The sequence below is a fragment of the Gavia stellata genome, chromosome 7, assembly GCF_030936135.1.
Source record: "Gavia stellata isolate bGavSte3 chromosome 7, bGavSte3.hap2, whole genome shotgun sequence".
In the NCBI taxonomy this organism is placed as follows: Eukaryota; Metazoa; Chordata; class Aves; order Gaviiformes; family Gaviidae; genus Gavia; species Gavia stellata.
Window position 1 is genome coordinate 6,811,144 of NC_082600.1, and position 16,485 is coordinate 6,827,628.

General features: G+C 51.6%; 1 protein-coding gene across 1 annotated transcript; it reads left to right on the top strand.

Moving 5' to 3' along the window:
• Positions 1-7,573: 7,573 nt before the first annotated feature.
• LOC132317289 (inositol 1,4,5-trisphosphate receptor-interacting protein-like 1) lies at positions 7,574-8,587 on the top strand. Its single transcript, XM_059819470.1, has 2 exons — positions 7,574-7,633; positions 7,790-8,587. The coding sequence occupies exons 1-2, from the start codon at positions 7,574-7,576 to the stop codon at positions 8,585-8,587; spliced, it is 858 nt and encodes a 285-aa protein (XP_059675453.1).
• The last annotated feature ends 7,898 nt before the right edge of the window (positions 8,588-16,485 follow it).

Sequence of the window (16,485 nt, forward strand, 5' to 3'; positions counted from 1 at the left end):
AGAGCTACATGCCTAGGCCAAGCAAATTAAAGAATTCATTCACTACTCCCCTGCTCTGCTGAGCACACCTGCCTTTTCGGGAAGCGTTCTGCCTCCCTGCGGCTCAGGGTGAAGGCGTTACCAGGAAACTTCCTAACCTAGTACGGCCCTCAGATTATTAGCCACTCTTGCTTTTTCATGTGGGTACCAACAAAGTCGCGATGAGAAGCCCAAGGGCGGTCAAAAGAGACTTCAGGGCCTCGGGGAGATTGGTAAAGGGATCAGGAGCACAGGTAGTGTTCTCCTCTGTCCTCACAGTCGTAGGGAATGACATCGAAACAAGCAGGCGGACACAGCTTATCAATACCTGGCTCTGGGGCTAGCGTCACTAGCAGAATTTGGGGTTTTTCCATCACGGGATGGTCTACCTGACTCCAGGCCTGCTGGGGCCTGACGAGATTCACCGTTCTCCATGGGGGAAAAGTATTTTTGCTCACCAGTTAGCGGGGCTGATTGAAAGAGTTTTAAACTAGCTTTGAAGGGGGGAAGGGAAAAAATCAGGCTTACTAGTGATAAGCTAAGGGACGGCATGACAATGTTTGAGGGACGGTGTGCTAGTGAGAGCTTTCCCTCTACTCCACGATGTGGTGAGTACACTGGAGCGCTTTTGAAATGTTTGTACACTAATGCACACGGTGTGAGGGATAGACAGGAGGGACTAGAGGTCTTGGCTCAGTCCCAGAGCTACGACATCATTGGCCTCAGTGAGACTTGTTGGCAAGAGTCCTGTGACTGGAGTGCTCTGATGGACTGTTACAGGCTCTTCAGGAGAGAGAGGCAGGGCAGGGCAGGCGAGGCGGTGGGGTAGTGCTGTATGTAAAGGAGGGGTTGGGCTGTACAGCGCTTGCAGTTGGGGACGACATGGTCGAGAGCCTTTGCGTAAAGATTAGGGGAAAAGCTAATAAAGCAGATGTTCTTGCAGGACTCTACTATGGATCACCCAGCCAGGATGACGGCACCGATGTATTACTCTCTAAGGAATCAAGGGAAATCTCTGGATCAGTCGCCCTATGTTGTCCTTACGGGAGACTTCAACTTCCCAGCTGCAAATTGGGACTGTCATGGGACAGACACGAACAGGCCCAGGAAATTCCTGAAGGCCACGCTGAAGATAACGTTTTGATTACTAAGGGTACTAAGGGAGCCGAGTAGGAAAGGTGCCCTCCTAGACCTGCTGTTTGTACATAGAGATGGTCTCGTGGGTGAAGTGATGGTTGGTGACTGTCTGGGCCATAGTGATCATGAAAAGGTTGCGTTTAAAACCATTTGCGATATGGGAAAAGCTGTTCGCAGAGGTACTAGCTGTTGACGCGGAAGTCACGGACAACAACACGACGACCAATATGATCAGTTTGATGCCACTTTATTGCGCAGATAGCTCAGTTAATATACCTTCTGTTACCGCATTACACGCGCCGTCAGCCTTATGATTGGTTTTCAGCAAGCAAGCACGCGACTCTAAGCATTCCACCATTGGTTAAAGCTAGCTGTTCACACGAACGTGGCTCCCGCCTATATCCTGGCTGAAGTTCTGTCTTTATCATGCTTTCCTCCCTTTTCTTGTTCTGCTTTTAGATTACACAGCATTCATGCTGCCCGAAGGTAACCTTTCAGTCCAAATCATTGTTCGCTCATAACCTTTGAGTACAGAGGCCTATATACAAGTTAAGTACAGATTTTCAGTGCTTGGAGTGTTCACAGGATGTCCATTTCTTACCAGAAAATCTCCCACAATTCCCCCTTCTTTTTTTTGAACACTCCAAGGCTCATCGGAGAGAACTGGCACTTGGTTGAACCATACTCTTCGCACCATTCCTTCTAATGCCTTTTGAAAACATTGAAATAAACAAGGCAACACAAGCAATGCTACAAAAATGACAAGCAATATAAACAGCCCAGTTTTAACCAGGGTTGCTAACCATCCTGTAATGCCCTACGATTTAAACAATGATTCTAACCATGAAACGTTGTCCTGGGTGACAGCATGTAAGATTTTTGTGTGATCCCATATTTGTTGTACATTGGATAAAATTACCCCTGACTGATCTACATAAGCACAACAAGACTCGTTTATAAGGGTACAGACTCCTCCCACCTGGGCGGTGAGGAGGTCAAGGGCTCGGCGATTCTGCCATACAACCTCTTTCAAGGATGGAACTTCCATCTGCAACGCAGTGATGGCTGCGGCTGTAGCATTGGCAATGAGCTCCATTTCTGTGGAAATATTTACCAGGGCTTGCTCTAACTGTTGAATACCCAATGTAGGAAAGATTGCCCTAACAAAGCTGTGAAAACAGGTATTGTAAATGCTCAAGGGATTCTCTCGGCTTCTCCGACATCGTGACCGCGTCCAAACACCACGCACGATACCATGCATGTCAGAATGATTAAAAACTTGGAGGTTTGGTATTAACATTCCAAGAGTATAGTGCCCAGTCCAGTTGCCAGGCAACTGCTTTCTGGCTATCAAATCACCACACAGCCACCATAGGCCTGGTTGTAGGTCACAGGTGACCGTGATCACGAGGCTTTTATTCTGCCCAGTGAGAGCATAGAGAAAGTCGGTCCACTGTTGGAGATCTATACCCAACGTGTTGTTTTGTGGACCTTGTCTAAGTGCATTAAATGGACCGTATTTCAACCGCACTCTCGTCCAATTCCCCTTCGAGGTATTAAAATTCCCATAATAGGGTGAGGACATTTCATTCCAGGTTACTGCCTTGTTATCATAAGTATAATTGATAAAAACAACAGACTTATTGAGTAGCTGTAATGACTAGGGATGATCCTGTAAGGGGCTAGATAAATTTCTACATTGACCACTAGTGTTGAGTAGTTCATAGGTATTGTATGCACTCCAATTCGTTATCGGAATACCAGTTACGGGGTTCTGATATTGATCAGCCGTACCACAAACCCAACATTCCTTCAACCCAGTGATATTTACCTTTTGAAGTGAGGTGACAAACGAATTACCGGAGAAAGCAGTAAGGCTTCCACCAGGTAACGCTAACAAGCCCATAAATAACAACCACCGCTCCATATTTATCTGTTCCTTCGTCTATCCCTATTATATTTAAACAAATCAGCACACTTTGATTTAGTTTGTTCCCATTCATTCACAACCAAATGACAGTACTAACCAAATGATCAATACAAATCATGCAACGTAGTAACCAAGTGATTAATACAAATCATATATGCAATTGTATGCCACCCGGCGGGGTTCTCACAAACCGTGACTTATGAGCAGCTTCAAATGACTGGTCTCTAACAAAAAAGAATGCCTTATTCTTACCAGAGGTCCTTGTCTGCCCCCGCAAGGATCCACTGAATCGGTGAGTCCCTCCAGAGAAATCTCTGGGGCTGGCCTAGGGAGTCGCCGATTCAGAGGTTCCTGCAGCCGGACAGAGATTGTCCCATCTAAAACTGAAACAACAAAGTCGGTACCAAGCCCGCGATCAGGACGGTTTTCCAAGATGAATAACTTAATAACAACTAGTTTGTTATTAAGCAGGCATTCTTTAATACAGCGCTGGGCAGCACTGGGGATTTGTCCACCATGAGTGCTCCAACGGGTTAGCAAAGCACCTCAGTTCATATACAGAAAAATCATACATATTCATCAGAATTCTAAAAAGGCCAGTCTTATGTGGATGAGTTCCCGGAATTCATTTGCTGCCAGATCCGCGTATACCATAACTGAGTCTGTTGGAGCAGTCTGTCAGAGTTGGCCTCAGGCTCGTGACGTGTTGCTACCATGATGCGAGAAGCATTGCGAACCGATTTGGTATTGTCCTTCTAAACAGTCATGACACCAATGTCCCGCTAATCCTCGACAACGAAATTCTTGTCGTCCGCAGGTGGCACAGTGCACGTATTCAGTTGTCATTCAACTGGACGGGGTCAATCGAAGGAGGAGGTTCTTTCCATGGTCTAATCCACCGTGCTGGGACCCACCGTGGACCCTGATCTGTTAAGATCCAAGCATAACCTCTCCCAGTCATTTTAACTTCAGCAGGACCTTTCCATTCCCCAGAAATTGGGTCCTTGAACTGTACCCGCACAGGTGTCGAGGGCTGCAGGCCAGATTTCAGCGATAAATGATGTATCACTATTGGGGGGGACTTGCGATCGCCCGTTAAGTGTAAAAAAATTAACACACACAGCGCTTTTGCAAGCTGTTCAGCTGGACACAGGGATGAGTCTCCCCCTTTTTGTTTTTGCAAAAGCGATTTCAGCCTAGCATGAGCACGTTCTACTATGGCCTGTCCCGTCAGGGAATGTGGAATACCCGTAGACCTACGGATGCCCCACTGGGTACAAAAATGTGCGAAGCGATGCGAAACAGAAGCAGGCCCGTTATCGGTTTTAATTTCATTAGGTACACCTAACACAGCGATGGATGCACACATATGTCTAACCACATGTCTCGCCGTTTCACCTGTCTGCGCCGTTGCCCACATAGCCAGAGAATATGTGTCAATGCTTACATGAACATATTTTTGACGCCCAAATTCAGGAATATGAGTGACGTCCATCTGCCACAATTGTAAAGCATGCAATCCACGAGGATTGACTCCTAAACCCAATCCCAGACCTGTAATTTGGCAGTCCGGACATGATTGCACAATGCCACGGGCATCAGAAATAGAAAGATTAAATTGTCTCACTAAAACTTTAGCCGATTGGTGAAAAAATTCATGGGAACTCCGGGCTTGCGCAAACAGGTTAGTTTGGCGATTTTCCCAAGCGGCGGCAACTAAGTCATCTGCTCTGTTATTGCCAATGGCCAGACCAGAGTCAAACTGATGGCTGTGAATATGCGTAATAAAATGAGGATTGGTTCGCTGATTTAACAAATGCAACATCTGTAACAACAACTGGTATAATATCGGGTTTTTCACCTCACGTACCATAGATCGTTCAATCCGTTTAACAGTACCCACCGCATACAAAGAATCAGAAACAATGTTAAGAGGTTGAGTTGCCCAATTCTGAAAAGCCCAAACCACGGCCTTTAGCTCTAATGTTTGCAACGAATCTTGCGGACAACCCGTAAGCAATTGGGAATGCCATTGTCCCTGAACACACCAAGTAATAGCGGCTCGTTTTGACTTTTTTCCTGCATCGGTAAAAATGGTAAGCCCTGGGACAGGCGTTTCTCATAATTGCGGAGATTCTTCAAACGCTTGGTCCTGTAACAACGGTAAAAGTCTTGTGGGTGGGTAAGCATTAGTAATCTGACCAGTATATTCTGCAAAAGCATATTGTAAAATATCAGAAGAGGACAAAAGCCAATCTAAATAGGATTGCTTAACAGGAATATAAATTCGTTCTGGATCCTGCCCTGTTAAATCAATACTGCGACGCCTTCCCTTTATGATGATATTTGCAAGCAGTTCTATTCTAGTAGACACTGTTGTCTTAGGCTGATATGACAAGAAAAGCCATTCTAATATTACAACACTTTTTGGTGATTGCTGGATTAAGAGACCTAAAACATGGTTCCTACTTTTACTGGAATTAACAATAAGTAAGTGCATAGGTAGTTCTGTAATGAATCGTTGTGATGCCCCACTGACTAATTTCTTGGTTATCTTTTGCAAAGCTTGCTGTTGCTGCATCGATAAATGAGACCAAGTGTCCTGAGCATAGGCAGCCTCAATCGTGGGGATAAGTCTTTTATTGCGCGCCCAAATTAACAGCGCCTTCGAGGTAGACAGGTTGTGACGGAGAGAAAGACTTCACTGTCAGGTTCAAATTAACAATTTATTTGAACTTCACTCACAGGTCCAATACGCCACTATTGCAGGTTCTTTTATGGATACAATGGAGGAATGCACTATTGCAATTAAATACACAATTCACAAGCGTGCTAGATATTAATACCTTACAAAAAAAAGAGTGCACTAATCACAGTCTTAAAGCATGCCAAATACCATACGTATGTTTCTTAATCACTTACCCCCTCTCTCAGGTAAGGCCTCTTAATCCCTGGGAAGTTACTTTGTACAGCGTCCTGGACAAGGGGGAAAGAATCTCCTACAGGCCAGCTGTACCCTTGGAAAAGCGACTCTCCCCATTTTTCTGCCCAAACCTTACGGGTTTTTTTATTCCCTGATTTGATGGGTGGGGGCAGGCTTATGCACGAATGTTTATCTCTGGTGCCTTGATGGCTCGGCTCCTTAGTCTATGTGGTAATTTAGTGATGTCTAGCACACAGTTACTGAATAGTGGTGGAATGGTACTCAGGGCATTTTGTTTGTTAAGGGATCATTCAGGCTCCATTTGGGTTTTGGGTTTCGGGTTCCGGCAGTGTTCAGACAACCCCGGGCTGAGCCGTTTCCACAGCTCCCCCCAGGTCCTCTCTGCATAGATAAGGATTTGTCAAGGTGAGACAAAGCTGAGTCCAATCACAACTCCCTGCATCTTGCCTTGGTGCTCTGAAACAGGTTTAGCCGGGTGATCCCATACACAGATCATAACTCAGTCCTCTCGTAGAGAGTATATGTAGGAGAAACTTGAGCACTGCCGCCTCTTCCTTTGACAAAGAAGACCCCATTCTCCTCCCGGCCGCTCGCTTGATCAGAGCAAGATTCCCTTTGTTTTCTTAGCGCGCTAAATTTTCCCGAGTCCTAGGGTAGCGCTCACCTGTTCCGGCCGGCTTCCACCCCCTCTTTTCGTGGACTGCTCATCGGACCGTACTTGATCCCTTATCAATCTGAGGGTCCCTGTCCTCTCGCAGTGGCACAGCAGGAGCAGAGGTCCTGCCGTGGGCAGGTCCCACCCCACCACCAGGATATACACCACCACCCACCATCGGTGTCACGAAGGCACCAAGAGCACACCCATGTCCACAAGCACAGAGGTCAGCACCAAGGGAGCCGATCCCATCTCACAGGATGGCATCTCAAGGAACAAGCATCCATGGGTTATGTCACCCGATTTTATGTTTGGTAAGGGCTTGGGAGGCTTCTGTCTGCTTTGTAAAGGGAGCCCCTGGGAGCCACGTCCTGCCGGGTGGGTCTGCACTTTGTGGGTGTCGGGGCTTCGGCTGCCTGGGGCAGCTGTGAGTCGCTGAGCCGGGGTAGGGCCAAAGGCTGGGGCTGGCTGGCGGGCGTGCCTGTGATGCGCTCTGGCGCCTGTGACAGCACAGGGCACGAGTCACAATGGGGGTGGTTATAAGGGGCGCCAGCAGGCAGCGCTGCCCCAGTCCGGCCTGGGCCAGCGGTGAGTGCGCACGCGGGGGGAGGCTGAGCTGGAGGAGGGCGTGGGCAGGAACGCGGAGCCCCAGGGGGGTGGGTTCTCACCCTGCCTCGAGGGCCCAGACACTCGTGGGAGCGCCTTGGGCAGGGCACTGTGCTGCTGCCGCCGCCGGGGCTGACAGCAGGCCTTCCTGCCTCCCACGATGCCTCGCCCCCTCTCCTACATGTCCCCAGATCCCTGCGGCTCTCATCTCTGCCCCCCCACCACCAGCAGCTCCCTCCCTCCCAGCCCCACTGAACCCCTTCTCTCCCTCCTCCTGCAGGCCATGGCTGTCGCAATATTCCTCGCACTCATTGTGCAAAGCCTCCTCCAGTACCCGCAGATGGTCAGGGATGAGCTGGATGAGGCCACGCCCGAGTGCATGCAGCAGTGTGCGGAGCAGCTGAGCCAGGAGATGACTCGGCTGCTGCAGGAGCTGGAGCAGAGGAGCCAGGAGCAGAGCGCCTTTGCCTGGGGAGCCCTGCTCTTTGCTGCCTTGCAGCAGTGGCAATTCTGGGCCGTTGCTGGAGTCCTGGTCCTGCTCTTTGGGCTCTGCTGGTGGCTCAGGAAAGGGAGCCGTCAGCCAGCCAGCAGCCGCAAGGAGGGCAGCTCCAGAAAGAAGGCACATAATAAGGAGCAGGCAGTAAAACCCAGTGTTGCACTGCATGTGGGCAGAGTTTTGTCCAGTCGCCTCCTGGACCTGCCAGAATCGTTCGTGATGGTGGAGGAGCTGGTGGATGAACTTCTCCGCATCTGCCGAAAGCTTTCCAGGAATACTTTCATGCCGCAACTGAAGCCAGCCATTGGGGTGGGCAGTGCCTTAGAAAGTTGGAGTCCTCATAAGCATGATGCTGTCTTCTGCCTGCTTGTGCCCCTGAAGCCCCCCCGTGGGCACACCTTCCACCTGGAACTGGGCACCATGGAGGAGATGCCAGCGAGGCATGCCAGTCTCCGCGTGGAGCTCGAGTGCACCTGCACGAGGGAGCAGCTGGTGGAGGACATGCTGTGCTTCCTCCACCACCCCGAGGAGGAGCTGAGGAGGAATCAGGGCGCCAGCCTCCTAGACACCCTCTGCACCGGCCCCTACCTAGACATGGAGAAAACCACCCTCTGGTTCCAGATATTGGTAAAAGCAGCCTGGGTGGCTTTGCCTCTGTCGCAACACTGCCGTCTAACAGTGCTACCTTCCAGGCGCTCAGGCAAGCTCCGGCTGACAAACACTGACGATATTACCCTCCTGATTGAGGTGATGTTTGGGGTGCAGCAAGATGGCTCAGACACCTTCCTGAGCATCGAGTAGGTAGAGGCCAGTGTTACCAGCAGCAGGACGTGGCCAGAGAGCTGTGCTGTGCCAGACGAGCAGTTCTCCAAGCACAGGGCCAGGCCTGAGGACACTCCCCGGGGAGCTCGTGCTGCAGAACTGAGCAGGCTGGACACAGAGAACACGCTGCTCATGCGGCAGTGGGAATTGCTGCCGCATCTTTCCTCCACAGCAGAAGCACACTCTGGGGAGTGGGACCCGATGCAGCTGAAGGGGCCATTGCAAGGAGCCTTGCAACAGAGACTCCGTTACCACCTGGACGGTGACTGCCCTCCCTCTTCGAGAGAGTCCGTTCCCTCCGGGAGACTGGCCGTGGACAAAGATGGCAATAAATCACTTGTTTGAAGAAACGCTGCATCCATGAGTCTCTGTGCATCACTTTGATGGCGAACGCGGGCATAGGGTGCTGACAGCTCAGCTGCGGCAGAGTCAGCGAGCATTTTGCAGAAGAGCTGATGCAGTGGGCTCTGGTTTCAATGATTCCCTGGGCTTTGGCTTCCCAGGTGTTGTGGGTTAATGCCAGTAGGCAGCTTGGCATCACACAGCTACTCAGTCCCTTTCCCCCAGTGGGATGGAGGAGAGACTCTGAAGCATAAAAGTGGGAAAACGTGTGGGTTGAGAGAGGACAGTTTAGTACGTAAAGCAAGAGCTACATGCCCAGGCCAAGCAAAATAAAGAATTCATTCACTACTCCTCTGGTCTGCTGAGCAGACCTACCTTTTTAGGAAGCCGCCTGCCTCCCTGCGGCTCAGGTTACCATGAAATTTCCTAGCCTTTTATGTCCCTCAGTTTGTTATCATAGAATCATAGAATCATAGAATATCTCAAGTTGGATGGGACCCATAAGCATCATTGAGTCTGAGTCCCTGCTCCTTGCAGGACTATCTAAAACTATATCATATGACTAAGAGCATCATCCAGAGGCTCCTTGAACTCTGACAGGCTTAGTGCCATGACCGCTTCCCTGGGGAGCCTGTTCCAGTGACCAACCACCCTCTTAGGGAAGAACCTTTTCCTAAGGCCCAGTCTGAATTTCCCCTGACACAGCATTATTCTATTTCCTCGTGTCCTGTCGCTGGTCACCAGAGAGAGGAGATCAGCACCTGCCTCTCTGCTGCCCGCCTTGGGGAAGTTGTAGACTGCGATGAGGTCACCCCTCAGCCTTCTCTTCTCCAAGCTGATCAAGCCAAGCGACCTCAGCTGCTCCTCCTAAGCCTTACCCTCGAGGCCTTTCACCATCTTGGTCGCCCTCCTCTAGACACCTAGACACACTCTAATAGTCTGATGTCCTTCTTACATTGAGGCGCCCAAAACTGCACACAGTACTCGAGGTGGGGCTGCACCAGTGCAGTGTCGAGTGGGACAATCTCCTCCCTCAACCAGCTAGCTATGCTGTGCTCGATGCAGCCCAGGACCCAGTTGGCCCTTTGGGCTGCCAGGGCACGCTGTTGACTCCTATTAAATTTGCATTCAACCCAAACCCCCAGATCTCATTCTGCAGCGCTGCTCTCCAGCCTCTCATCCCCCGATTTGATTACCCCATTCCAGGTGGAGAATCGCGCACTTGCTCTTGTTACATTTCATACGGCTGGTGATTGCCCAGCTCTCTAGTCTATCCAGATCTCTCTGTAAGGCCTCTCTACCCTTGAGGGAGTCCACAGCTCCTCCTAGTTCAGTATCATCAGCAAACTTAATTAATGTACATTCGATTGCTGCACCCAGATCATTTATAAAAACATTAAAGAGCGCTGGCCCTAAAATCAAGCCCTGTGGGACCCCACTGGTGACTGGTCACCAGCCTCATGTAACCCCATTTACCATAACTCTTTGAGCCCAACCCATCAGCCAGTTGCTCACCCAACATATTATGGACTTGTCTAGCTGTGTGCTGGACATTTTGTCCGGAAGGATACTGGGAGAGACAGTACCAAAAGCTTTGCTAAAATCCAAAAAACCCCACATTTACTGGCTTCCCTTGGTCAATTAAATGGGTGACCTTGTCATAAAAGGAAATTAAGTCAGTTAAGCAGAACTTTCCCCTCGTGAACCCATGTTGGCTATGACCAATGACTGCATTGTCTCTCAAGTGTTTTTCAGTAACTCCCAGAATAACCTTCTCCGTAATTTTACCAGGCACTGAAGTGAGACTGACAGGCCTGTAATTACCAGGGTCTTCCTTCTTTCCATTCTTGAAAATTGGGACAACATTTACCAGCTTCCAGTCAACTGCAACCTCTCCAGACTCCCCAGACTGCTGAAAAATAATCGAGAAAGGTCCTGCGATAACATTGGCCAGCTCTTTCAGTACCCTGGTATGAATCCCGTCAGGCTGCATAGATTTTTTCGCATTCAGCTGGAGCAGCAAGTCTCAAACAAGTTCAGAGTCAGCTGGGAGCTCATCATCCCCCCAGTCACGATCTTCCAACACAAGGCTCCGGGGGTCCCAGGGCCCATCATTGGTGTTAAAGACAGAAGCCAAGAAGGCGTTAAACTTCTCTGCTTTGTCTACATCCCTATTTGTGACGTGACCAACCTCATCAAGTAAGGGACCAATGTTATCTCTGATCCTCCTTTTGCTGTTAACATATTTAAAAAAGCCATTTTTGTTGTCCTTCACAGTGCTAGACAGCTTGAACTCTAATCAAGCTTTGGCCGCATGAATTTCTCCCTACAGTGGCGAACAGCATCTCTGTAGTCCTCCCGTGTTGCCTGCCCTTCCTTCCAGTGGCTATACACTTTTCCTTCTGCACCTATGTTCTAGAAGAAGATCCCTGCTCAGCAAAAACAGCCTTCTGCACTGCTTGCTTGACTTCCAACACTTTGTAATTGCCTGGTCCGGCACTCTTAAGAGATGGCTCTTAAAAAGTGACCAGCACTAATGGACCCCAATACCCTCTAACGAAGAGGCCCAGGGGACCTTACTAACTAGTTCCTTGAGCAGCCTGAAGTCTGCTGTCCCCACAGCCAGGCTCGAAGTTTTGCTGGCAGTTTTCCTCCTGTTGCCAACAACTGGAAACTCAGCTATTTCGTGGTCACTGTGACCAAGAATGCCACCAATCACCACTTTGCCCACGAGTCCCTCTCTGTTCACAAACAACAAATCTAGGAGGGCGTCTTTCCTAGTCGGCTCCCTTAGTACCCATATCAAAACGTTATCATCAACGTGGCCTTCAGGAATTTCCTGGGCCTGTTCGTGTCTGCTCTATGACAGTCCCAGTTCGCAGCTGGGACATTGAAGTCGCCCATAAGGACAATCTAGGGTGACTGATCTAGAAATTTCCCCTGATTCCTTAGAGAGTAATACATCGGTGCTGTCATCCTGGCTGGGTGATCTACAGTAGAGTCCTGCAAGAACATCTGCTTTATTAGCTTTTCTCTGAATCTTTACAGAGAGGCTCTCAACCATTTCCCGCTTTGAGAAAGGTGAACCCCATCTGTCGCTAGCTGGCCAAGTGTCATGGAGACTGACCTGTGATCAAAAACCCCAAAATTCTGCTGGTGACACCAGTCACAGAGCCAGGTATTGATCAGCTGGGTCTTCTTGTTTCTTCCCTCTTCATTCCCTGCAACTGAAGGCACAGAGGAAAACACTACTTAAGCACAAAGTAAAACCCTGCTTGTGCTCCTGATCCCTTAACCATTCGTCCCAAGGCTCTGAAGTCTCTTTTGATCACCCTTGGTCTTCTTATTGCAACTTCATCGCTGCCTACATAAAAAAACAATAACAGATAATAAACTGAGGGCCATACCAGACTGGGAACATTTCTAATCACAGCTTTAACATGAGCCTCAGGGAAGGACCACATACAGTGGCCAGGTCAGACATCAACTATTGCCTGCTCATGCCTCTGAAGCAGCATGGGTGGTTTTGACTCTGTTGTCCAAATGCCATATAACAGTGCTGCCGTCCAGCCACTCCTCCAAACTCCAGGTGACAAAAGGAAGCAAGTATAGCCTCTTCATTGAGGTGAAGATTGGGGTGCAGAAATGCGACTTGGACATCTTCTGGAGAAGCCAGACTACGGAGGCCATCTTCACCCCAAGAACAATGCGGCCAGAGAGCTACGCTGTGGCAGTAGTTCTTCAGGCATATCACCAGGCACGCCCCGCATGACAGCTGCCACCTCAAATGCCTGCAGATCTGCGCCCGCATCCTGGTGGGCACAGGCTTTTCCACCTATACTTTGAAGACAGTTGTGATGCACCTCCTGACCTCCATACCCCTGTCAGGCTGGCGCAGGAGGGATTTCCTGCCGCGGCTGCAGGATATCATGCGGTACCTGTGCGGCTGCCTGGAGGAGAAACGCCTTGATCATTCTTCTTTGGCAATGAGACCGTGCCCGAGGAGATCACCTTGCCCCAGCCTTCCAAACGGCCGAGCCACTCAACCTCTTCCAGCACCTGGCACAGGATCCTGCTGCCCACGCTGAGGCACTGCGTGAGTTCGATGAGCTGCAAGATAGGCTCACGAGGCTGCTGTTCTATGGACAATGAAAGAGGTCTTCATGCACAGAGCTGTGTTTGCGCGGCTCACAGCTGATGGCACACGACCACCTCGTACCCCAGGGAAAAGAGGGGAGTAGGCGGGACACAGGAAGGAAAGGGAAAACCCCGTGCAGCACCAGTTCTTTATTCGTGCGCATGAGGTGTCCCATTCAAATTGGGGCACCCCGAACGAGGTTTTACACGAGGTTCTTATACCTTTCCTGGGCGATCAGGTACAACAGGATTTGACCAATCGCTACTTAACACACGCGTAGTACTATTTTGCAAAGCAGCTATAAATCTGCGGCGTCACCATCCCCCTGCTTCCTTCTTGATCTAAACGACCCTGAGTTGGTCTTGCTACAGTTACTTATCAATGATGCCAGATACGGGGAGGGTTTCACAGAGGTGTTCCAGGGGCTAGGAAGCAGGCATGATAGTCTGGGATTGGAGAATTCAGAGCACGTGAGTAAGGGACAGGATCCCGGAAAAGTCAAGCAGGCAAAGGTGAGCCACCCACCCGCCCGCATTAGAACCAGTGCCACCAGGAAAGCGCGTAAGCTATTAGCAACTGGAGATTCCTTACTGAGGGGCACTGAAGCACCTGTTTGCCATCCAGACAATTTGTCTAGAGAAGTTTGCTGCCCACCAGCAGCTCACATTCCTGACGCCACTGAGAGGCTGCCAAGCCTGCTGAATGGTACAGGATATCATCCAGTCCTGCTACGCAAAGTAGGGTCAAACAATACTGTGACGAGGCAACTTAGAAGCAGCAAAAGAGGCCGCGTGTCCCTCGGAGCAATGCTAAAAGGATCAGGAGCACAGGCGGTGTTCTCCTCTATCCCGCCAGGAGGAGGAAGGGGTTCGGGAAGGAGCAGACAAACTGAGCACTGAATGCCTGGCTGCGTAGCTGGTACTCAAGGTTTTGGCTTCTCTGGTCATGGCTCTACCTTTGAGAAGCCAGGTTTGTTGGGAGCTGATGGCATTCACCTGACCCCATACCCCAGGGAAAAAGAGGGGAGAACGTGGGACACAGAAAGGAAAGGGAAATCCCTGCACAGCAGCCCTCTGCCGAGAGCGGCACCATCCTCCTCTCAATGGTCTCCCCAGCGCAGCAGCCGGTGAAGACCACAGTGGCTACGAAGATGATTTTCGCCTGCTTTCCCCTCGCACTGCCATGGCCATGGTGCTGATTTCACAAGGGCCGGGAAACTCCCTGGCAGCTCCGTCTGGGCAGGGACCAAGCAAGAGGCTTGTTCACTGGGTTCCGGGTAGAGAATCTGCCTGTCCCAGACACTCCCCAGGGACTTGGTACCGCAGAGCTGAACATGCTGGACATGGAGAAGACGCTGCTCTATCGGCAGAGCGGGTTTCCCCCTGGGAAATCTCCATCCGCACCCCCTCATCACCCTTGGGAAATGTCTCTTTGGAAGCAATGTCCTCTCGCAGTGGCACAGCAGGAGCAGAGGTCCTGCCATGGGCAGGTCCCACCCCACCACCAGGATATACACCACCACCCACCATCGGTGTCACGAAGGCCCCAAGAGCACACCCATGTCCACAAGCACAGAGGTCAGCACCAAGGGAGCCGATCCCATCTCACAGGATGGCATCTCAAGGAACAAGCATCCACGGGTTACGTCACCCGATTTTATGTTTGGTAAGGGCTTGGGAGGCTTCTGTCTGCTTTGTAAAGGGAGCCCCTGGGAGCCACGTCCTGCCGGGTGGGTCTGCACTTTGTGGGTGTCGGGGCTTCGGCTGCCTGGGGCAGCTGTGAGTCGCTGAGCCGGGGTAGGGCCAAAGGCTGGGGCTGGCTGGCGGGCGTGCCTGTGATGCGCTCTGGCGCTTGTGACAGCACAGGGCACGAGTCACAATGGGGGTGGTTATAAGGGGCGCCAGCAGGCAGCGCTGCCCCAGTCCGGCCTGGGCCAGCGGTGAGTGCGCACGCGGGGGGAGGCTGAGCTGGAGGAGGGCGTGGGCAGGAACGCGGAGCCCCAGGGCGGTGGGTTCTCACCCTGCCTCGAGGGCCCAGACACTCGTGGGAGTGCCTTGGGCAGGGCACTGTGCTGCTGCCGCCGCCGGGGCTGACAGCAGGCCTTCCTGCCTCCCACGATGCCTCGCCCCCTCTCCTACATGTCCCCAGATCCCTGCGGCTCTCATCTCTGCCCCCCCACCACCAGCAGCTCCCTCCCTCCCAGCCCCACTGAACCCCTTCTCTCCCTCCTCCTGCAGGCCATGGCTGTCGCAATATTCCTCGCACTCATTGTGCAAAGCTCCTCCAGTACCCGCAGATGGTCAGGGATGAGCTGGATGAGGCCACGCCCGAGTGCATGCAGCAGTGTGCGGAGCAGCTGAGCCAGGAGATGACTCGGCTGCTGCAGGAGCTGGAGCAGAGGAGCCAGGAGCAGAGCGCCTTTGCCTGGGGAGCCCTGCTCTTTGCTGCCTTGCAGCAGTGGCAATTCTGGGCCGTTGCTGGAGTCCTGGTCCTGCTCTTTGGGCTCTGCTGGTGGCTCAGGAAAGGGAGCCGTCAGCCAGCCAGCAGCCGCAAGGAGGGCAGCTCCAGAAAGAAGGCACATAATAAGGAGCAGGCAGTAAAACCCAGTGTTGCACTGCATGTGGGCAGAGTTTTGTCCAGTCGCCTCCTGGACCTGCCAGAATCGTTCGTGATGGTGGAGGAGCTGGTGGATGAACTTCTCCGCATCTGCCGAAAGCTTTCCAGGAATACTTTCATGCCGCAACTGAAGCCAGCCATTGGGGTGGGCAGTGCCTTAGAAAGTTGGAGTCCTCATAAGCATGATGCTGTCTTCTGCCTGCTTGTGCCCCTGAAGCCCCCCCGTGGGCACACCTTCCACCTGGAACTGGGCACCATGGAGGAGATGCCAGCGAGGCATGCCAGTCTCCGCGTGGAGCTCGAGTGCACCTGCACGAGGGAGCAGCTGGTGGAGGACATGCTGTGCTTCCTCCACCACCCCGAGGAGGAGCTGAGGAGGAATCAGGGCGCCAGCCTCCTAGACACCCTCTGCACCGGCCCCTACCTAGACATGGAGAAAACCACCCTCTGGTTCCAGATATTGGTAAAAGCAGCCTGGGTGGCTTTGCCTCTGTCGCAACACTGCCGTCTAACAGTGCTACCTTCCAGGCGCTCAGGCAAGCTCCGGCTGACAAACACGGACGATATTACCCTCCTGATTGAGGTGATGTTTGGGGTGCAGCAAGATGGCTCAGACACCTTCCTGAGCATCGAGTAGGTAGAGGCCAGTGTTACCAGCAGCAGGACGTGGCCAGAGAGCTGTGCTGTGCCAGACGAGCAGTTCTCCAAGCACAGGGCCAGGCCTGAGGACACTCCCCGGGGAGCTCGTGCTGCAGAACTGAGCAGGCTGGACACAGAGAAC